We start from the raw sequence: 23,989 nt of genomic DNA, 5'->3' as shown, positions 1-23,989 counted from the left end.
AAGCATATGCTTTTTTTGTTGTCGATGATGTCTATTAATAATGCATGTGCTTATTAATAAAAGAATTCTCATTCATCATCGCATGAACTTTAGGAATTATCATGAATGGGCGGGCTACTAGCTAGCTAGCCAGGCATCATTCCTTCGTTAATAAGTAAGCCATGCACTCCTAATGAAAAAATAAAAAAATAAAAAAATAAAAAAAACCTCAGCAATTTGCACTTTCAAGTATATCTTAATAAAAAATGCTTCTTGCAACTATCTGGGGGAGTCGGCGCGCAATCGTGGACGCCATGGAAAATAAAATGGTGCATTTTTATTTTGGAGAAAATATATTTATAATTGTGAATTGTGCAACCATCGCGTAATCGTTTTGAAAAAAAATAAATAAAACATAGGATCCTTATGAAAAAAATTAATTTTTTAATGGTAGACACTACTCTTTTTCAAAATGATTACACGGCATTTACGCACTTCATGGTTATATGTAGAATTACTCTTCATCTTGAGATGAATTCAAGCAAATTTCGACTGAACTGCATGGCGGGAGAAACAAAACCTGATGCATGAAAACAATGTGTTTCATTTTTTTTTTTTTTTTTGCAAAACGCACCGTTTTGATGACCAAAGCTCACTGACCAAGATTGAACACCATATTGATTATTTTTAATTTAATTTCAGTGGTACCAAGTCAATGGAACACCATTCGAGTCAAATCCTCAAGGGAAAAGTAAAAAAATGAAGGGGGAAAAAACTAGGGCTGGGCTCCGACTTCGACGGAGTCGGAGTGCTCGTTTCCGACCTCCGACTCCGACAAGAGTCGGAGCCAAATTGGAGCTCCGACTCCGACTCCGAACTGGAGTCGGAGTCCGACTCCGATCGGAGGTCGGAGCTCCGACCTCCTATAGGAGCTCCGACATAAGATCGGAGCTCGACGTGCGCTCGAGGTTCGCTCGACTTCCGCTCGACATGTCGCTCGAGCCAATGTTCAATACAATGTATGCTCGACTTGCGCTCGACGCCTCGCTCGAGCGAAAGTGTACAGTAAAAAAATTTCGGAGTCGGAATCGGAGCTTCTTGGAGCTCCGACTCCGACTCCGAATAGATATTCGGAGCTACTCCGAATTCCGACTCCGAATTCCGATGACTCCAACGAAGTCAGAGTCAGAGTCAGAGCGGAAGTCGGACGGAGTCGAAATTTTCGCAATTTTGCACACCCCTAGAAAAAACCTACATGCTGCACATGATTCTCAGCTGTGAACGGGCCATTCGCCTCATAGACACTTCGTAAAAATGTGATATATATTTTCGCACTATAATAATTGTTACCAATGCGAGTCTATTTGTAAGGCTTTTCACTTTGCAAGTGACTGATAGGATCTTGGTTTTCTAAAAACCAACATAAAAGAAAAGAAAAAGGCTAAACAAACAGTCGGTCTCAAAGAACATGCAATATTAACATTATACATGGATATCTCAACAAAATGTGATCACATTATAATATGCATATTTACTATTATTGGAGGGAACAAAATATCCCTAGTCCAAATAAATCAAGCTCAGTCCATCAAAGGGTCCCACTAGAGGACAAATAAGAAGAGAGAGGAAGAGGAGACAAAAAGGAGACAGAAATGACAAGAGAAAAGAGAGTGTCACAAGAAAAAGAAGGAATGGACGAAAAATAAGAGAAAAGTGAGAAAGTAGCTAGGGAAAGCAAGTCAGACACACCAACAAGAAGTGAAATAAAGCTATCATCCCTCACCACTTCCAAGGCCAGGGATAAAGAGGAATCAAACCAGACTTCAACGAGGGCTGGTACTTCTTATTCTTCAACCTTACAACAGGAGCTCCAGTAACAATATCTCCACCAGAAGATAGTCCTTCGAGATCTATTGTATAGTGATGGTGAGAAACTATGAGAGACTGTAAAACAAGTATATTATAGTGGACTCTCTCCTCTCCAAACCCCCGTGGACTTAGGCCCAGTGTCGAACTATGTAAATTTGTGTCTCCCTCTATTTATTTAATTTTTGCATTTACACAGCTCACTGACATGGATGTACGCATAAACACCGTACAGCTGCACCAGACCATCACCAAGGCTCCACACAACATTGATCGAGGCTCAAATCGTCATAGTGGGTCGAGAATGACTTTTTCTCCCCTTTCGACCTATTATACTGATTTTAAGCGTTAACAATTACCATCATCATTATTTGGAAAAAGATAATAGTAGACATGCAGTCTATGAAATCTTAGTTTGTTCAAAAATTTAAACCGATGAGATAAATAGATTTTTTATTTATTTTATATCTCAATAGTCAATATAGACTAAGTGATCAAACTAGGAAGATGAATTACCACTTTTTTTTTAGAGCAATGAATCCTTTCTTGCTAAAGGGCCTGCCTAGGGCCACCGACAAAAGGTACCGAATTGGGTAGCGAATAGTATATTGTGTGTTTTTTTAAATACTAAAACTAAAACACACACAAATGTTCAAAAAAAAAAAGGCATTTCGGTACACTTTTTCGGTATGCTTTATCGGTGGACAAAGCATTTTCCCTTGCTAAAAGCCCTGTAAGTCACAAAAATGGTGGCCGAGTTTGGGAGGACATTGCAAAAGCAACCATCTACGGCATTTACATTCCTACATTCCTCGAGGGAAAATACGTATTGGTACTACAAATTCTAGCCGAGAGTAATTGTAAAACAAATGATAGAATTCATTTAATGAGGAGCTCAATATAAAATATTTTGAATATACTTGATCAGAGTGTGAAGGGTCTATTCTTATATATTTGAAGTGACTTTATAAACCAACCACTTAAAATATTTGATGTAAGTGGGATTTATAGAATTTAAAATGAAGAAATCATTTCTATTTATTAGATAATAAATGGAAATTTCAATAGTTTAGATAGTGATAAATGGTAACATGATAATCCTTCTAATAAAAGGGTGCAACACTATATTCTACTTGAGACAATTACAATCAAAAAAATTTATTTTTCATTTATCTGTCAATCATTAAATGATATATCTAAAAATTCAAGTGATAAAAAACAATTAAAAAAAATAGCAAATAGCACCTTTGAAATACGAAGTGCGAACGGTTTGAGTTGGACCCAAGGAAAAAGGCAACAATTTCTGCAAGGATTTCGAACTCCGGAGTAAATCTGTAGTTCCCAGTCATCTGTAAAAAGAAGCTATGATATATAATTTCCGCTTCCATCCGAAGCCATCCACATTGATTCTAATGTATCAACAAGATCACGCAGGGAATGCTTTCAGATTACAGGGCCAACCGTGCGCATTAAGTATTCTTGAAGCAGAAGATAATGGTCAAGGCTAGGAAGCATGTGGCACCACGCCTTTAATGAAGGGCTGCTGAACCTGAATAAACCGAAAACAAAACAGCTCCTGATCTATCCCTACTAATTCCCTAAGGTAAATTAACCACATTTAGGGAAAACAAATGAAATCGAACTGCTTGCTACGAGCTACCCATGACCTGGAAGCAGGAATTTCTTGCCATATTTTCCCATTTTCTTTAACCCAAAAAATACATCCCATTCAACAAGTTGCGGAAATGAAAGTACATGAATAAATTAGGCAATTTACAGGTATGATGGCCAGCCATAGGCGATACTGAGAGAAAATAGCAAGAGAATGGCCAAGGCAATGGAAAGGAAGAAGGAAGGAAAAAATCCTACATTACAACGAGCGATATTGTCACCCTTGAAATGCTAGAATGAGCCATTCCAGTGGAATCATCAAGATCAATATACTAGGTTGCTGCAATTGCTTATTAGCCTCGTACTTTGCGTGTGGAGATGCCAAACCATTGCAACGGATATATGAGTGCAGGCTGCCTAATTTAGTTTCACTGGAACATTCCTAATAATTTAATCAATATGGTAAACCAATATCAAAATGGGAACGCAAAATGTCCACAAAGAAATGGTATGTTACAAATCTCACCCTCTTCAGCAAGGCTTTCTCTTGTCAACCTTCAGGTGAATATTATACCATTTCTTTTTCTTAGGCCGATCCCTTGTTGTAGATCTCTTCTCTCTCACGTCTTCATCTTCTTTGGCTTCCTTCAAGGAACCTTTGTTCTTGCTCTTACTGGTACTCCGCTTCATTGGAGGAGCAGTTGTGTACGATGCATGTATTTCATTCCTTTGCTTGAGAAGCTCATCAATCTGCAAAAGAAGCACACAGAAAGAGCAAGCAAAATCAACGTACTAAAACCTCACTTCTGAAACGGAGCTTAGGCTTCTTCTTTTTTCTTATTTTTTTATGATAAGAGTTTAGGCATGATAAACTCACTGCTTGCATTTCTTGTGCATATCTACTAGTCATCTCAGTAAATTGTGCCAGAACCTGTTAACACAGTGAAAATTAACAAAAAGAAATATTTGTGTGTGTGTGTGTGTGTGTGTACAAAGCATACACAATGATTATTTCCAAGTCTAGACCTCTCGGTATTCAGTTTCAAACTTTGATATTTCCACTCTTTTTGTTAGAATTTGAGATTCAACAGCTCTAAGATACTCCTTCTCTTCTCTGTAAGGTGCAGCACAAAGAGCCTCTATTGTGTAACTTGCACTTTTAAAAAAGTTGTCACCTGGAATAAATAGACCAGAAGAGTAAGGCGGTTGTCACGTTCAATGCATGTAGTCAAGAAATATAATAAGCTTAACGGGAAACACCTCAACTAACTGACCATAAACAGCAAAGAAATGGGTGCCAGCCTTCAGTTCAGTTATTTCGCATGGCTGAAATCCATCCAGCTTTTTGAAGAAGGCAGCATCAGGATCTTTTGCAGCAGCCATCTGGTGCAAAGAGAAAACAAAAATCAGACAAAAAATTATGGACACAATAGAAGTTGAAGAGTATATTCATCAGCTCACTGAAGTTGTCGTCTGATCCAATCGATAAACAGGAAAGCCAAGAAAATACATTCCAGCAGATGTGATCTTTCCCGTCTTGACACTTTCCTCCTACAGGAATAATTGTATATAACTTGAGCATAAGAAACAGACTGTTATATACCATGCAAAGCAGCAAATGGCAACAGCATGAGAAAAGGCTAATTTGTGCCTTAAGGTCCTAAAACATATAACCCACCCGTGGGTAGCCCAAGTGGTAAGGGCGAACTTGTGTGAATGAACCCCATGTCACAGGTTCAATTCCCCCTGGGATTAAACTGAGATTTAAGTGGAAGGCCATGGTAATGGGTTGCTATGCTTGTCTCCCCGGCGATTTAGGTTCCATGGGTGAGTCCTAAGGAATCTACCGTGGGATGGTTCCTCCATCATAAAAAAAAGGTCCTTAAAACATATATGATACATTACAAGGGTTCATTTGTGATGCAAAAGATATCATAGTTGTTACCCTATGATGTTTGTGTGGGTATATACAGCAGTGCAGCTGCTGAATACAAGAAATGTAACCCTGTTCTTCATCACCCCCACTCTCTCTCTCTCTCACAGATACACACGCATGCATGCATGCACACACACAACGTTTTATTCAGGTGCTGACATTCTGTGCTAGATAAACCTAGCTATTTCAAGAGAAAAGCAACTACAAAATTTAGTTTTTTCATTAGGGTTAGATCATTCAAGGAAGGCAATAAGATCTGTGAATGTAAGAGATGCAAACAATAAAGGATAGAACTTATGCCCAGACATACAAAGGGACACAAGCACATGATCTTGCAAAATCAAAAGATTGAAATCACATTTGAAAACCTTGACACTTCAATTATTGTCATCTGTCAATCACTCTACTATGCTTCAAAGCTCATTAGGAAAAACTCAAACAGAGATTTATAACTGCTCAATGATGCTCTTTCCATAAGTAAATGTGACCAGGAATACCAGCAGTTATCAGTTAACATTGGACAAAACTGCTCAATGATCCTTAACCCAAATAAAATGAGAATAAGAAATGCTTGATACCTGCAGCGCTAGGCTTAATCCACCATTCTCTTCCTGATCGAAGTACAATAACTGTAAAAAGCTAATATATTAGTGACAATAATGATGATGATTCACAAACAAAAAATACTATTATTTAGGTAATTCCTCAGCATATATTGTATCACCTAAATGCCGAGTACATTGTACCTCTAGCATAATATAGATTTTAGACCAACAAAATAAACTATAATTCTTCAAAGTCAATGACAGAGTCAAAGTTAACAAATACAGGATATAGATTAAACTTCAGAGTTTAAATGTCAGAACCCATGCGAAACTGAGTAGAAATAGTATACACTAACACCATAGAAAGTGATTAAGAAAGGGTCTCTGATTTTTATTTTTTTTTTCCTTTTCCCAGCTGGCATGGTAAAGAAGAAGCTCCCAGATCATTGTACATTTTCCGAAAACCATGACACAAGTATCACAGCAGCACCAACTCAATTGCATTAGAAATGGAAAAATACATGCCCTTGTTACAGTCTCAAGTTGAAACAGGTGAACTTTGTAGTTAGACAATGAAATCAAGCACCATATTTTTTTTATAAGTTAAAAAAAAGACTACATATTTTATTTTTTTTTTTGATCGGTAAAAAGACTACATATTTTAAAACATAATATTTAGTAATAATGACAAGCCAGACTGTCCGCAGGCTTATTTGTGGAACTGACAGATAAAAAACGAAGACACAGAACTGCAAAATTGTCCCTGGGCTGGCATTATTATCCTTTCGGATCATTTTGAAGGGAGTGGAAAGGAAAGGGTTCAAGCTTCAGCAAAGAAAATAGGAATCCACGGTCTAGTTCCAAGGCTGTGACCATAAGTGGTCTATCGGCAAGCAAGAATGAAGATTAAGGCCTCGTTTGAATAGTGAGATGAGATGAAATGAGATAATCTGTGACTAGTAGTGAAATGGTTTATAAATAGTAGTAAAATGGCTTGAGTTAAGATATTATAAAATTAAAATATTGTTATAATATAATTTTTATTTTGGAATTTGAAAAAGTTGAATTATTTTTTGTGTTTTATTTAAAAGTTTGGAAAAGTTGTAATGATTAGGTAATGATTAGATCAAAAAGTTAAAAATTTAAAATTGAAAAGTGTTTGTGTTTGTGGTGTAGCTCACCACTCTACTCTTTAGGAAAGCAAAAGTGTGTGTGTGAGAGAGAGAGAGGACCTAACTGGCAATCAAAGAGGAAGGCTTCGTTTGGTTACATAAATGAGATGAGAAGAGAAATCTGTGAATAGTAGTGAGATAGTTTGTGGATAGTAGTGAAATGGTTTGAGTTCAGATGTTTTATGGAGTTTTGGAAAATGAGAGAGAAAAAGTTGAATAAAATTATTATAAAATTAAAATATTGTTAAAATATTATTTTTTAATATTATTTTTGTTTTGGGATTTTGAAAAAATTGAATTGTTTTTTTTTTTTTTTTTTGCATTTTGTTTATAAGTTTGGGAAAATTGTAATGATAATGTATAATTAGATGAAAAAATTGAAAATTGAAAAGTTTGTGTTTGAATGGCATTTGGTATGGGTGACAATATATGACACAACCCGTGAACCCAACACGAACAAGACACAAAATTAGCAGGTTTAGATTCGATACAAATGGATTCAGGTCAAAACGGATTGACCCGTTCAGACACGATTAATAAGCGGGTCAACCCGGTTAACTCAAAATTAAACCTCAATAACCCGTTTAAATTTTATTTCAAAATTACAATTTTATTATTGTTGGGTTGTAATATTGGTATTTTTCAATATGCTTATGTTTTTATTGTTGGGATGGTAATTTTGGACCAATGCACATTTTTGTTATTGTAGAGTTTGTAATATTGGTTTTATTCTAAGTTAAAATTTGAAAAATATTAATACTTTTTGTTAGTAAGTAGTCTTATTTTATTTTAAATATTGTGGCTACTAATAAAAATAGATTTTAACTTTTATGTGAAATTATATTAATCAGGTCAAATGAGTTGTGTTAATTCAACCCATTTACATGAAACGGGTTGAAATGAGTCGTGTCCTGTCAATCTATTTTTAATTAATTATTAAATGGGTCAAAACGGGTGACCCGACACAGCCCATTATTTAAATGGGTTGGATTAAGATTTGAATGTTTGACTCGTTTAGCTAAACGGGTTGGGTTTGGATTAATTCATATAGTCAAATGTCCATGATTTGACACAACAAGAAAAGGAATTGTCATCCCTAGTGTTTGGAGGTTGAGATGGAATGAAATGAATTGAGACCATCTATGAAACCAAACGGGTCCGAGAAAAACACATGTAGGATTATGCCTCCGAAGTACCATAACAGGTAAACCAAGGAACATTAGTTAATATGCAAGTTAAATTGATTGATAATAAAACTTTGACATGAATTTATTAAATACAATAATAACTGGAATTCAAGGCGCTTCAACCATGGAAGCCTCATGTTTTGAAAGTAAACAAAGAAAAAATATTACTGTCTTTTGTTTCCCTGTAATTTTAACCGTGAAGAAGTTACCTCAATCGCTTAAAATTTATTCCAAAAATGTTAAAAACAAGCCAACCTTCGTAAGACTTGAAAAAACACAAACCAATAATAAACAAGCCAACCTTCATAAGACTGGAAATAGAGATTATTCCAAATCTCTACGAATGATTTCTGGTCTAATAGCGGCAGTGTGTTGGTGGCCATTAAGCAGTGAGACAAAGATCTGGTTTCACCTTTTGGCTGTCACCTACATTCTTATAGACTTTGATTGAGTGGGATCACTTTGCACATAGAGAGTATATTAGGCTTTCGATGGATGGTGAAGATGTTTCTCTCTCCTAAAGTTTTTCTCTCCGTACACATGTAAGATGGGTGTAATATCCGGTGATCTACGTCAGAATTAATATTCTATTAGCCATTTTCTGAGTTCTCAATGGTTACTTGATAGGTTACTTGATAAGTATTCAAAGCACTTAATAATAGAAACAAAGGTGTTCGAATTATCCTTGGAGGGGGAAAGTTACTTTCATACCACCTAGAGAAGCAGGAAGGCCATCAAGGAGATGGTTTTCAGCCATACTAGTGCTTGTTGGTTAGCAAACACAATGGAAGCGTGCTCACTACTACAGGGAAGAAAAGATTTTTTCAAGACATATCGCATTGGGACTACGACACTGGTTGCGCATCGGCAGGCCAATGCTTTTGGACGTTACTTGAAAACCACTGATTATGGTGACAGAGGACGTCGAGGCATGATCGTGATACCGGAAGGGATAGAAGGTAGGGGTTGGAAAAGCATGTCTAAGGAGACAAAGCATGCTTTGTCCATACTACCGGCAAATAAGGTCTCTGTGGTGACTTAGGGAGATGGGAAGGGGAAGAAGACGGGCAAGCAGACCAGAACGTACACAAAGGTTGCAATGGGCGGTGGTGAAGGAAGAAAGGCAGCAGTACGCAGTGGTATGAGTCAATGCTTGGCGTTATAGCAAGGAGAAAAGGACAAATAGAAATGGGTAGGAGGGGAGGGGAGATGTACAACTGTAGAGAGGTATTGTTGTTGTGCTATACCTGAAAGAGGTGGTGGAGGCATGTCTGATGTCTGCACAGTGGAAAGTGAGGAGAAGAGGGTATTGTTTGGACTAAAGGAGGAAATCCCAGGTGTGAAAGGGGAAATTCGTCTACTAAAGATGGTTGTAGAAGATTTTATAAGTAGAGTGGACAGAGGCTTGAACTCTAATCTGGGCTTGGGCCTGGGCCAAGGAGCTAAAAAGAAAGATGGGCCTAGGTCAATGCCAAATCCCCCTAGGGTTAATACAAGTAAAGCCAAACTTGGCTTGGGCTTGGGCCAGACAAGCCCATCTCGCTCACCCAAAATGGGATGGCGCCTAAAACGGACTAGGCTTATGCCCAAAGGACTTCATAGTTCAAAGTGGGATCTTTGTCCACTTCTAGGCCCGCGATGACGTCGGCACAGCGGCCAGAGGTGTTTCTAACTCCTCTGCCAGCCAAGTCAGGGGTAGTTCCAGGCAGAAACCTAGTGCCGGGACTAATTGAGAAAGAAAGACAGACGGCACAACAAGGCGATTTACTAGAAGTGTCGATGCCCTGTGGGATGTCACAGATCAATGTGCCGGTGAACTCTAGGCTGCCTCCCATCACCACGGTTGCGAGATTGACATCCTCGCCGCTGGACGCAAAGATTACACCTCAGTGTTTGGTGGATGTGAGGGTCGCAATGTCGTCGGGAGGTCAGAAACAAAGGGATATCACAGAAAGGGTCACCGGAGAGTTTTCTGAAGGAGATTGACCACACCATAGTACAGATGTCTATTTTGGCGCTAGAAAAAAACCTAGTAATGGCGACAACCTGTTCTGTTGTTTCAAAAAGTGAGGCATCAATGAGTGATAACGTGAATGAGAGGTCAGAGGTAGAAGGGGAATGAACATTGGTTCTATCTAGGTCCAACATGGGTGAGGAGCCACAACAAAATGAGGAAAGCAGACTCCAGCATTCTTCCACACTCGCCTCAGGGAAGATTCCTTGCAATTTCGATAATATGGAAGGTAACTGGGGATGATCCTATCCTTATTTGTACTATTCCTCCTTGTTTATCCTCAGATTGGGTCATGCAAAAAGAGAGTTGTGTAGGGATCTCCTGTGAGGGTTTTGAAGAACAAATCAAGGCACTCCTAACAACAATTGAGGCAAGACACTACCACCATGGTATGGGGTCAAAACGAAATAAGGAGTCGAGAATGCTATCTTGGTCTATTAATTATGCAGGAAATGAGGGGAGTGCAAGTCGAGGAAAGAACAAAGGGAGGGTTGTAGTTGTTGATAAATGAAGCCCAAACTTCTTATTTGGAATGTTAGGGGGTTGAACGAGATAGATAAATGCCTCCACATAAAAACTTCTTTTTTAAGAAAATGAAAGGTGGACATCATTTGTTTGATGGAGACTAAATTGAAGCTTATCACAAGAAGTATTATCCAGAATATTTGGGGCTCGATGCCCTATGGGATGTCACAGATCAATGCATCGGTGAACTCTGGGCTGCCTCTCGTCACCACGGCTACAAGATTGACGTCCTCGATGCTGGACACAAAGATTACGCCTCAGTGTTTGGTGGATGTGAGGGTCACAATGTCACCAGGAGGTTAGAAACAATGGGGGATATCACAGAAAGGGTTTCAAGAGAGTTCTGTGCAAGAAATCAACCACAATATAGTACAGATGTCTATTCTAGTGCTGAAAAAAAACCTAGTAATGACTACAACCTGTTATGTCGTTTCGGAAAGTGAGGCATCAATGGGTGATAACGCAAATGAGAGGGGGGGAGGTAGAAGGGGAAGGACCATTGGTTCTATTTGGGTCCAACATGGGCGAGGAGATACAACAAAATGATGAAGGGAGATTCCAGCATGCTTCTACACTCGCCTCGGGGATGATTCCTCACCATTTTGATAATATGGCATTAAGAAAGATAGGGATGATCCTATCCCTATTTGTACTGTTCCTTCTTGTTTATCCTCAAATTGCGTCATGCAAAAAGTAGAGAAAATTCAGAATTGTGTAGGGATCTCCTGTGAGAGTTTTGAAGATCAATTCAAGGCACTACTAACAGCAATTGAGGTAGGACACTATCACCATGGTATGGGGTCAAAATGAAACAGAGAATTGAGGAGGCTATCTTGCTCCATTAATTATAAAGGAAAGGAGGAGAGTGAAGCCGAGGAAGGAACAAATGGAGGTTTGTAGTTGTTGATAAATGAAGCCCAAACTTTTTATTTGGAATGTTAGGGAGTTGAATAAGATAGGTAAATGCCTCCAAATAAAAAAATTGTTAAGACAATGGAAGGTGGATATCATTTGTTTGATGGAGACTAAGGCTACGTTTGGGTAGTGAGAATACCTGATAAGTGTTGAGAATGTTTGTTTGTGAATAGTTCTGAGTAGAGATTGAAGTGCGTTTGTGGGTCCCATTGAGAGTATTTTGAGTTGTTTGAATATATGAAGTATGTTGAGTTGTTGACTTTTGGATAAATAATTGAAAAAGGTGTGGGTCCCATCAATTATTGATTTTTTTTAATAATGATTTTATTTATATATAATAGTGATAAATATTATAGAATGTTTGTGAATAGTTATGAATAGAGATTAAAGTGGATTTGTGGGTCCCATTGAGAGTATTTTGAGTTGTTTGGATGTATGAAGTATGTTGAGTTGTTGACTTTTGGATAGATAATTGAAAAAGATGTGGGTCCCATCAATGATTGATTTTTTTTAATGATGATTTTATTTATATATAATAGTAATAAATATTATAGTAGAGAGCCTTTGGTATGAAGATGGTTCATTGTGTTTGGCATGTGAAGTATTTTCATAAGTACGAAAATATTTGAAAAGTGTTGAGAAGACTTTGCTACCCAAACGTAGCCTAAATTGAAACTTATCACAAGAAGTATTATCCGGAGTATATGGGGCTGTTAGTAAGTAGGCTGATCATATCTAGCTCGAATGGGGCGTCGGGTGGAGTCTAGGTAATGTGGGGTAAAAGGGTGGAGGAGAATCTCGACGAGTTTGTAGGGAAATACTCGATAGGGTGTTTGTTTACAAATTCTAAAGACGGTTTTTTGTGAGCGTTTGCTAGGGTTTCTGGTCTTGGTCCTAATTTGGATAGCGAGAGGCAGTTATTATGGGAAGAGATCGCTGGATTGTGTACTTGGTGGGATGTCCCATGGTATATTGGCAAGGATTTCAATGTGACAAGATTCCCAAGTGAGATATCGGGGAAGGGACGATAAAACCATGCAATGGTTGAATTCTCTAATTTCATATTCAAGATGGATCTTATGGGCATCCCTCTTGTTGGGGGTACATCTTCATGGTCTAATAATCATGCCTGGTCTAGATTGGACAAATTTCTTATATCCTCGTCTTAAGACCTACATTTTCCAGATGTATGACAGAAAAGACTACCACAGATATGTTCAAATCACTTTCCACTATTGTTGGATTGTGGAGGCATCCAAGGGGGACAAAGGCACTTTAAATTCGAGAACATGTGGCTGAAAACTTATGTGTTTGTGTAATTGATTAGACGATAGTGGAGCTCATACCAGTTATAGGGCCTTCCGAGCGTCATATTAGTCGGTAAATTGAAAGCTTTGAAGAAGGATTTGAAATCGTGGAACGAACAACTATTTGGCAATGTAGAACTACAAAAGAAGACCTTACTACAAGAGTTACAAAGATTGGAGCGTGTAGAAGTAGAGAACACCCGTAAAAGCCGATCTCACGACATCTATTACGGCATTTACCAAAGCAATTGAAGTCATTCAAACCTACTTTCGGAAAATCAAGTCATTTCAGATTTAGAAAGGGTGATCCTAATGGAGGAGATTTCTTGGAAGCAAAAGTCAAGGGCATTGTGGCTTAGGTAGGGGGACAAATGTATAAAGTTTTTTCACCGGGTTGCTAACTCATATAGGAGGAATAATGACATCGAGACCATGACCATAGATGGCTATGTTTCTTCAAACTAATCAATGATCAAGGATCATATTCCTGGACATTTTGAAGAACTGCTTTCGAAACCTTTTGATTGGAGGCCTAGATTAGATGGACTATCTTTTGAGGCAATTGATCAGACAAGTATGGTTTGGCTTGAGAGACCCTTTGAAGAGAAAGAGGTACAACAAGTAGTTAGGAAAATGAATAGAGGTAAAGCTCCAGGCCCTAATAGTTTTACTATGGCATTTTTTTCAAACTTGTTGGGATGTAGTGAAAGAGGATGACATGCGGTTATTTCATGAATATTTCACGTTTTGAGAAATTTCATAAGAGTTTAAATGCTACATTTATTGCACTTGTCCCTAAAAGGGCTGGTGCAATAGAGGGGTACAAGAGTTCTATCGTATTAGTCTTGTGTAGGGGTGCTACCCGCACCATACGATCAAGGCAAGGCAATCCATTAACAGTAAGTCTCACATTACTTAAGTATGACCATTGTATTGCCTTGGTCTCCTATATAAAGGTTGGCCTAGGAGACCAAGGTAATCCATTAACTTGAATTCAATTTCAAGTTTTTAACAAATTATATATATATATATATCTATATACAACATATTTATATAATAATTTATATAAATATTAAAAATATAATTTTTTTTATATTAAATAGGGGGAGGGGTGCGGAGCGGAGTGCGGGGCCCTGCTGGGATCAGCCCGACCCCTACCCACCGCTAGGGACCTTCCATGTGGGGCGGGGCAGCCGGGGGGGGGGTGCCCACTGCCCACCCCTAGTCTTGTGGGCAATATGTACAAGATAATTTCAAAATTTCTTGCTAATAGGATGAGCACAGTCATGGATAGAATCATCTCTAAGTCTCAAAATGCATTTGTTAGGGATAGACAAATATTGGATTCATTCGTTATCGCCAACGAATGTTTGGACAGCAGGATCAAGTCAGGAGTCCCGAGTATTTTATGCAAATTAACATGGAGAAAGCTTATGATCACGCTAATTGGAATTTTTTTATTTGTTAAGGAGATGTGATTTTGGGGAGAGATGGAGGGTGTGGATGAGGCAGTGTGTGTCAACAGTTCGCTTCTTGGTCTTGGTGAATGGTGATCCAGTGGGTTTCTTTAACAGTTTGCGGGGTTGCGACAAGGTGATCCATTACACCCCTCTTATTTGCTATTGTCATGGAAGCCCTAAGCAGAATGTTATTGACTTCAATTGAGGGTGGTTTTGCTCAAGTTATCTAGTGGGGAATATTAACCATGGCTCTACCATTATTTCGCGGCCATAATCTTCCCTAAGGATGTTGTCCATAGAAAAAAAAAATAGCCTTATGAGGTGCTTCACTCTGTCAAATGCTCTTCCAAGGAAAATGATTACTAGTTTAAGTAGTGAGAGCCTCATAGAAAGAGCGTACAAAAAATTTTCCTTTGCTAGAAGGCCACCACATCCAGTGGTGTATAGCAAGTTAAAGAACTCAACAAGAACTAGGAGTGTAAATCGGTCTGGTCCGGTCCGGGGGGGTGGTCCATCATTTTCTCCGGACCGGACCAGTAGCTATCGGTCCATTCGGTCCGGCCCAATTATTTTGTTTTTTTTTCATCTTTTTTTTCTTCAAATAAATTATTAAACTAAAATTAAGTGAATTATTAATATGGATTATGTAAATAATTCATCAAAAAAATATTTTACTATAATTATATTTATGATGGTTAATGAATATCAAATAATTTCATTGTACATAGATTATTCATGCTTGCTTGCAACTTACTTATTTAAAAAAAATTACCTAATTATTTTAATTATGTGTAAATAGTAGTATATATGAATGTATGATGTATTAACTATTTACATATAATGATATAAATTATCACATGATTTATGATTTATTATTAATTGATAGCATATATTATTTTATATTTTATATGGTCAATGATAATAAATTAGATGAAAAATACATCATTAACTTATATAATTACTATATAAAAATAATATATTAAATTATTAAAAATATTTTTAAAATATATATAGGAGTTCGGTTTGGTTATGTCCAAAATTTGTAGACCTTAGGACCGGACCGAATTTTTCGGTCCACAATTTGTGGGACTGAGACTGACCTGTCTCAACTTCAATCCGGTCCAGTCGGTTTTTCCAATCCGGACTGAACTCCTTACACCCCTAAAAAGGACACCTACTTCCCAATCATGTGCCTTTCTAATGAAGCTAACAGTCCATTGCTACGAACCATTAGTAATTTCCTACAAGTCAGCCACCAAAGCATCTTGTTCCCGTGCAATTCTGCAAATAGAGGGATAGGCATCCTTACAAACCATATCTCCAACCCAAACATCATGCCAAAATTGATTCTATTGCCATCCCCCATACGTAGCCTTATGTCGCTAGAGAAAGACCACAACCCTTTCTAGATATGCTTCAATAACCCTATTCCATATGCCCCTTAACTTCATTAGAACACCAACCCCTCCTTATACTCTCATACTTAGTATTAATCACCACCTTCCATAATGCTTCTCTCTCATAATTATACCTCCACAACCATTTCCCAAGAAGAGCCTTATTAAAGGCCCTCAAACTGCAAACCCCCAACTCGCCACCCCTCATTGGAGAGCACACTTTATCCCACCCAACTAAGTGCAACTTAGATGCCGTTTGAATAGTGAGTTGAAATGAAAGTTGAAAATTAAATAAAATATCGTTAAAATATTATTTTCTAATATTATTATTATTTTAGGAATTATAAAAATTAAATTATTTATTATATTTTGTATGAGAATTTGAAAAAGTTGTAATGATAAAATGAGATGAAACACTTTCACTAGCCAAACGAGACCTTAAACTCATCACCAAGTTCACTCCACAGAAAATCTCATTGAAGCTTCTCAATCTAAAAGGCAACACTAGCTAGAAGAGGAAATAATGACAAGAAATATGTGGAAAAGTTTGAGAGGGTACTCTTTATTAATGTAATTCGACCCCCTTTAGACAAATATAACCTTTTTCACCCAGCCAGCCTACGCTCTATCATATTTAACACATCATCCCAAATAGTCTTGGCTTTGATTGTTGTTCACTGTAAAAGGCCAAGATACTTCATAGACAGGCAGCAAAGAGACCATACAGCCCAATAGGTTGGCCAACCCCCTAACATTGAGCACATTACCCACAGCAACCAACTCCGTTTTAGAGAGATTTATTTTTAAACTGAAGACCGCTTCAAAATAAAGCAAGATAGCCTTTAAAGATTGAATATGACCTTGATTTGTCTCACAAAATAACAGCGTGTCATCTACTAGCTAGTTGGAGAGGGATCACGGAGATTCCATAGATCGCATTTGTGTAGAAGATGGCTCCCATTTTTCTACTTTGGTGCATCTGGAATGAAAGAAATAATAGAAATTTCAAGGATCATGAGCGCTCCTTGGAAGAGTTTAAGAGTTTTTTCTGGAAGACTTTATTTATGTGGGCCATTGCTATAGACTTAAATGGTCTCAACTTCCATGATTTCCTTGTAACCATTTCTAGTTCCTAAATAGGTGTAATTACATGTATACTTCCTGTATACTTAGGCTATGTCTATCTCTATATCAATAAAACATCTTCTTACTTATAAAAAAAAAAATAAAATTGAAAGAGCATGCAGTTTTTATTGCATGTGAGTTAGAGGGTTTATTAACCTTGAACTTGCTTTTGTCTGACGACTGCACTCGACATACAAATCCAGCTCGAGCTTCCTCTTCTGTTATTGTAACAGAATAGAAGTGAGCAGACTGCTTCTCAACCTGTTATTAAAAAAATATTAAAAAGCAAAAAAGTCAAATCAGCAATACTACAACTGGTACGGGCAAGGTATTGAAAGAGAGAGACAATTGGAGTAAGAATAGTTCACCTTCTTAGATATAGGTTGCCCCAATGGAAGTGGGCGAAGGGTGATCACACCATTAAGTGCCTCCTCCAAGACTGCAGCTGATACAGTGGTCTTGATCGGCACACCAAGTTTACTGTTATGTAGAAAATAGTGAAAATAATACTTAGTGCATAGAGCTCATGAAATTCAAAGAGAAGATTTTCACCATTAAAAACAAGAAAAGGAAATAGTTAGTCAGATACCTAAAAAGTGCAGCAAACATGGTGTTCACAGCTCCCAAACTTGAAAGATCTAACTCCAAGTCTTGACTTCCTGAATCAACAGCCTAGGCAAAAAACAACATATCATGTTCCACACCAGCTTTCAATAGTGAGCTAAGCATAAAACAAATTATTGCAATCTTAATGAATTGTAAGTAACCCAGTAGGGACACAGTTGACCTTCTTGACTTACGGAGAGTTAGCAATGTCAAAAAATGGCATTAATATCTCACCTCAAAGCCAGCTGTGTCATACTGGCGTCGTTTGTCTGGATCGGACAAGATACTATAGGAAAAGGTGACCTCCTTAAACATATCAGCTGCTTCAGGATCATTTGCATTCTTATCAGGATGGTACCTGAAGATATCATGTGCAATGCTTTAGGATCATTTGCATTATAGCACAATTAGCCTATTTGACAATCTGAACCACATTTGTTTGGAGCAGTGGAAGAATATTGCAAAAATATTGGCAACACAAAATGTAGAAAACATGAACTATAACTAAATACAACCAGTTAAAAATTACCATAATCCACCAGACAATAAAACTTTGACTGAAAACCCATTAACTTCAAAAGGCAAACCTCAGGGAGCTATCGATCTACTGTTACAATGAATCAATGACACTCCAACATCTCTTAAGTGCTCTACATCTGGCACATAAAGTAAATATTCCTAGATGGGAATGTGTTTCTGGTCAGATTTCTCTAACTTGTCAAAATATAGAAATAAAATAAGCGGATAAACCACTGCTGGATAGAAATCAGGGTTTTAAGGGGAAACACAGTTGTCATGTACTGGGATATTTTCCTTAATTTGCTTTTTGCTATCATATTTAGTGTTGATGGAAATACAGATGCTCTGCAATGAGATCATTTGGAGGTTTGATAGATCTAACACCTGCCTTCACATGACATTAATCCAAATCCCCGTAACATATAGGTTCACATGTACGCCAGCACTTCTATTGACTTTTGATTCACACAATCTGGAGTAGCATCACTTTTAGCGACTATTGATTCACACAGTTTTTTTTTCTATCGGTAACTATTGATTCACACAGTTTGGAGTAGGATCAATGCTTTAACTAGGCATTCACCTCTTTTTTGGGAAACAACAGGTTGAGGTTTTGCACCACACAATATTCACTTAGATGTTTACAATGGGGTTTGCTAACTCTTATCTTCCACGTCCTGTTTAAACAATTGCCACCATCATGAATTGCTGAGACATCTTCAGTTGAAAGGATGAACTGTTTTCTCTCCCACGATCTCTCTCTCTCACACATGAAACCCCCCATCGAAACTCCCTTCTTCTTCATAGATCACCAGAGAAAGGGAGAAACTCCCCTCCCTCTGATAAAACTAGACCAACCCTTTCCCCTTCCCCCACCTCCTTTTGCTTGTTTCTCCACTCTTTATGTTCACTTTTCTCTAGTTTTCTCTTTTATCTCTCGAGATATTAGAGGCTAGATCTAGGGCACTTGGTACACCTTCTCACTGCGTATCAACCACCAATGGAAGCACCACATCACCTTCAACCCCCACCAAGCACTGTAACATTCCATCCCATTGGTGTGTAGCCGCTACACGAGTGAGTGGCCCATTTTTAGCCTTTTTTACATCACTCTCTCGTTGCTGACCACCAGTTGGTTCTCTAGCCTTGTTTTTCTAATTTATTGGTCAGACAGGATTTTTTCTTGACTTCTTTTTCCATAGACTTAGAAACTCATATTTGCACTTATCCACCACCCACATGCCCCATTGGAGGTACCATCTTTTCCGGCTCCACCACCCCAATAACCAGCTCCAGCTTTTGGCCAGAGCAAGGATACCACACATCGCATCCAGTACACATGGCCACCATGCTCTGCTGCTGCGGATTACCTGTCATCTCCATTTGCCAGGATCTTCATGCTTCTCCTTATGCTACTTTTACCAGGAGTTAACATAGAATGCTCTCCAAGGATGCAGGATGTAACGTTCGGATTAGCAAAACTGCCATATCCAGGATTAGCAATAAACTCAGAAATCACTGTGTTCTGAAAACACAATGTTCTTCGGCTTCTTCACATCTACAGTAAAGATGAGCTAAATCGAGAAAAATGCTTACATTATACACATATAATTAAGATATGTATGACATTCAAATTCGACATTAGGCAATAAAAACTCCAGTTTTCGATTAAATACCATCTAAAATGTACGGCAATCAGAAACCTTTCATATGTCCACACCAAAATTCTAAAGAATTAAAAGACTCAAAAACTCTGAACCGCAAAATCTCCAACACTAACTTATTCAACTTCAAGGACAACAAAGTCGAGCAATAATAACACATGATTCAAACTTACCCCCCCCCCCACCCCGAAAAAAAAAAAGAAAAAAAAACTTAGAAATAATGCCTATATGTAGATGAAAATAATTTGAAATATACAGTTGTAACATACTTAAGAGCCATCCTTCTGTAGGCGCTTTTGATTTCTTGATCCGTGGAGTTCCGCGAGACGCTGAGAACCTCGTAGGGGTCCCGCCGGAGCAGCTTGGCAGCATCATGCTTCTCGGATTTCGATCTGTTGGTCGGCATTCTCCAAAGTATTCGGTTATTCTTCGTTAAAACCCTAGAAATACCACCGAACCCCCCCTCCTCACTCCAAAAGAAAAAAATAACACAAAAGTTCAGGAACTTGGAAGCGCAACTTCTTCTGAATTGTCTCTCATTCTCCACGAACTATCTCATAGAGCATCATGTGTGGCTTTCGAAGCTGGGACACCCCAAGCGACGAGAGAGAGAGACACTCCACTCCAAGCTGGAAGCTCCGAAGATAGGAGAGAGAGAAAGAGAGAGCAAGACGATAAATTGGAGGGGAAATTACAAATCAGTAGGTGTTTTATTATTTTTATATTAAATTTTTAAAAAATTTTGAAAACGAATTTTGCTTTCGGGTAAAGTACGCAGGGGGGTGCGTAACACGCACGAGGACTGCTGATGCGGCTGCCACGTGGGTAGTCCCGAGTGCGCGTGGTGGATCATCATGTTGGGAGGGGTGCGTAGTACGCATAAAGGCGTACGGAAGAGTGTGTCGGACGTAATTGAAGTGGCTATTTGGTTCAAATAAATAAATAAAAATAAATAAACGAGTAAATGGTTGAGGTTTGGGATTTGAGTGATTTTTAGGCATAATCAATGCCAAAAAGGGTAGAGTATTGAAATCGCAATCAGTGGTTGGGCCAAACAGAAACCTGACCTCAACCTTTAATGACATCATTCATGACACTGTTATTACTCTTTCGGGAGTATATATTTATGTTACTGTTCTTATTTCTCAAGTTTTCCGGGACGCCAGCCGTTTAGGCATTTCTAATGCTCAGCATTACGACTTGAGTTCATATAGTTTTAGAATTAAATAAAATAGTATTAAAATATTATTTTTTAATATTAATATTATTTAAAAATTTTAAAAAGTTAAATTATTTATTATATTTTATAAAAAAATTTAAAAAAAATAGAATGATAAAATAAAATTAAATAAGATGAGTTAAAAGTATTTCTATATTAAAATGAAATTTCGTTTATTTTCACAAAAAGATAAAATGAGTTGAAATAAAAGTTAAAATTATTATAAAATATTTTTTAATAATATTTTTGTTTTAAAATTTAAAAAAGTTAAATTATTTATTTTATTTTATGTAAGAATTTAAAAAAATTGTAATGATTAAATGAGATGAGATAAAAAATTTTATAAAAATGAATTAGAAACCTATCTCGAAAATGACAAAATTTTTCGTAATTTAGGAATTCGACACGACGCGAGATTAAGTTAAAATTGATTCAATATAAAACACAAATTACAAAGGATATTGAGGAGGGAGAATGTATGGTTGTCAGTGTAATTTTGTGGTCTAATTTATGATGACATGTGACATTAGTGTGTAACAAATGTATACCCCTGAAGAAAAGGATGGCCCGGAGCATTGATCAGATATTGCTGAATCATTGTGTTTATTATTTTGAAAAAGTTCTTTTCGTATAGTTGGGATTATAATTATTAGATTCAATACATGGATCAACTGAGCTCATCGTGATGTCTGTCGACATATAAATAATATTATACATCATACTATTATTTCATTTTTATCTCTTTATATAAGATGTGACATATTTATTACTATTAAATGATAAAGAATAATCTAATAATTGATCATCTAATGATGATAAATATGTCACATCTTATATAATGAAATAAAAATGAGATAGTGATGTAATGTATAGAAATTTTTCCGTTATATTTATTATTACATATGTGTAGTCTTTTTTTAGAGACTTGCATTTGTTGTTTGGTTAACAGAATCATTTACACTCATGTAATCTATCATCAAAATTAAAAATCTTTTATTTTTAAAGTATTGTTTAATAATGGAAGAATTAAAATTATCAAAAATTAGGGGCCATAATTTGTTGAGGTTGGAATATTTTTATACAAAATGTGTGACAAAATATAAAAATCCCATATTTTTTTCTATAGTTCTGTTTTTTTTTTTTTTAGAAATACTTTACCCATAAAGAGATCACACAAAAATAAATCCATAAACTAACATGATTTAATATGATACGTTAAATTGTAAAGTTATTTTTATTATAAAGTATATATAAATATATCATATGTAGCATATCAGTTTATGAGTTTAATTTTATAGAATCTCTTTATGCATTCATTCTCCCAAGGTGTCATTCCTATTGTGATTGCGGCTAAATTATAGGAAGCACTAACCCATCTAATAACAAAATACAAAAGTCAGCCTTGATATTAGTCACACTGTTCATGATCCTTATCAACTTTGTTAATAAAATGGTATTAGTATCTTTCACAAAAGAAGTATATGTTCATTTTATTTTTCAATAGGCACTATTTTATAGAAATATTTATCACTTGGCCACCCTTGTTTTGTCAGCCATTGAATTGGATGTATATAGCTACCTAATCCACCTCTTCCTGTGGTAGGTTAGGATTCTCCAAACTGATTCATCATACAATCAAATTGAGTTAATCGGCATAAGATCATGAAATTAAAACTTTAATCATAGAAAAATACTACCTTTTATATTACAAAAATTCTATTTACAAGCACATTTATTAATATACTAAACATATCACTAATGTAGAAAGCTTGACACTTCAGTTTATGATATCAAAAAAAAATATTTGTATTTTAAATGTTGTTATAATTATTATGATCAAATAATAAACAGCATGTCGTTTAACCAATTTATAAGTAGCTAGCAAAACTCTATTAATGCAATTTCGTAAATATTCATATTCCAAAATAATTTAAAGCGAAGAGGGCCTCCCATGCATGGTGTAGATATATAATTAATGCAATATGACTATCGAGAGCTGTATCGTGCAAAGCAGCCAGCTTGATGATGCATGATTGAGCACCAAGCTGTCTTTGTGCAGGGACCTACACCGGACCTTTCTTCCAAGTCTCTGATCTACCAATTTGATGTATGCATATGTATAGAAGAGATGTGTTACATTTAAGGAATTATAAAAAAAGTAATTTTATAAATTATCGAAATTTCATATTATTTGTTAGATCTATTTTATAATAAAAATAAATTTATAATCTGATAAATTATATCAAATTACGTTAATTTATATAATTATATTTATATAATTTTTTTATAATTAAATTATTTCTCATATATATATATATATATATGTGTGTGTGTGTGTTTTTGTTTGTGGGTGTGTGCGCCTTCTCTTCATTTCTTTGCGGTAAAAATCATTGTCACTGCCTCATCATTCTCAATGTTATCTTCCAGCTCATTCCTTAAGAGTTTCGTAAATCTTGATAACCTTTCAATCTACGTTAAAATCTCTGTCAATTATAACACAGTTTACTGAATATATACATGCCCCGGCCCCCAAAAAGATAAATAATACTTTCTACTCTTAAATTATCAGTGACATGTGACGTCACATAATTTGTTTGATTATATTCTCAGGCTGTCGAAGAAGTAGTCAAGTGCGATTTACATAATGAGATGAGATGAGATGAAAATTAAAAGTAAAATAAAATATTATTAAAATATTATTTTTTAATATTATTATTATTTTAAAATTTAAAAAAATAAATTTTTTTATTATATTTTATGTGAAAATTTAAAAAAGTTATAATTATGAGATGAGATGAGATGAGATGAGATGAGACACTTAAGGGTTGGTTTGGATAGTGAGATGAGATGATTTTAAATAAGTTAAATAAAATATTGTTAAAATATTATTATTGTTTTAATATTTGAAAAAGTTGAATTGTTTATTATATTTTTTGTGAGAA

The 23,989-nt window shown here is 36.4% G+C and overlaps 1 protein-coding gene across 2 annotated transcripts; it reads right to left on the bottom strand.

Annotated features, from left to right (window-relative positions):
- Positions 1 to 3,508: 3,508 nt before the first annotated feature.
- On the bottom strand, positions 3,509 to 20,521 carry LOC108993824 (chaperone protein dnaJ 16-like). 2 transcript variants are annotated; one of them, XM_018968858.2, is made up of 12 exons: positions 20,098 to 20,521; positions 17,880 to 18,003; positions 17,629 to 17,711; positions 17,408 to 17,519; positions 17,196 to 17,300; positions 5,971 to 6,021; positions 4,918 to 5,007; positions 4,731 to 4,839; positions 4,483 to 4,631; positions 4,334 to 4,387; positions 3,983 to 4,206; positions 3,509 to 3,898 (listed from the first exon to the last, which is right to left on the bottom strand). In XM_018968858.2, the coding sequence occupies exons 1-11, from the start codon at positions 20,232 to 20,234 to the stop codon at positions 3,988 to 3,990; spliced, it is 1,233 nt and encodes a 410-aa protein (XP_018824403.1). In that variant the 5' UTR covers positions 20,235 to 20,521; the 3' UTR covers positions 3,509 to 3,898; positions 3,983 to 3,987. The 2 variants fall into 2 exon arrangements, with proteins under 2 accessions (XP_018824403.1, XP_018824404.1); XM_018968859.2 differs by having other exon boundaries at positions 3,509 to 3,887.
- Between the last annotated feature and the right edge of the window lie 3,468 nt (positions 20,522 to 23,989).

This window comes from Juglans regia, chromosome 13 (genome assembly GCF_001411555.2).
Source record: "Juglans regia cultivar Chandler chromosome 13, Walnut 2.0, whole genome shotgun sequence".
NCBI classification, from domain to species: Eukaryota; Viridiplantae; Streptophyta; class Magnoliopsida; order Fagales; family Juglandaceae; genus Juglans; species Juglans regia.
The sequence above is the reverse complement of the archived record's forward strand: the minus strand, read 5'-3'. Positions and strand labels throughout refer to the sequence as shown.

Excerpts from the sequence above, each read along its gene's own strand:
- LOC108993824 (XM_018968858.2), bottom strand. The coding sequence starts at position 20,234 with ATGCCGACCAACAGATCGAAATCCGAGAAGCATGATGCTGCCAAGCTG. Across the intron at positions 4,632-4,730 it reads CCATTTCTTTGCTGTTTATG|GTGACAACTTTTTTAAAAGT; the intron begins GTCAGTTAGTTG and ends TATTTATTCCAG. Across the intron at positions 4,207-4,333 it reads ATGCACAAGAAATGCAAGCA|ATTGATGAGCTTCTCAAGCA; the intron begins GTGAGTTTATCA and ends CTTCTTTTGCAG.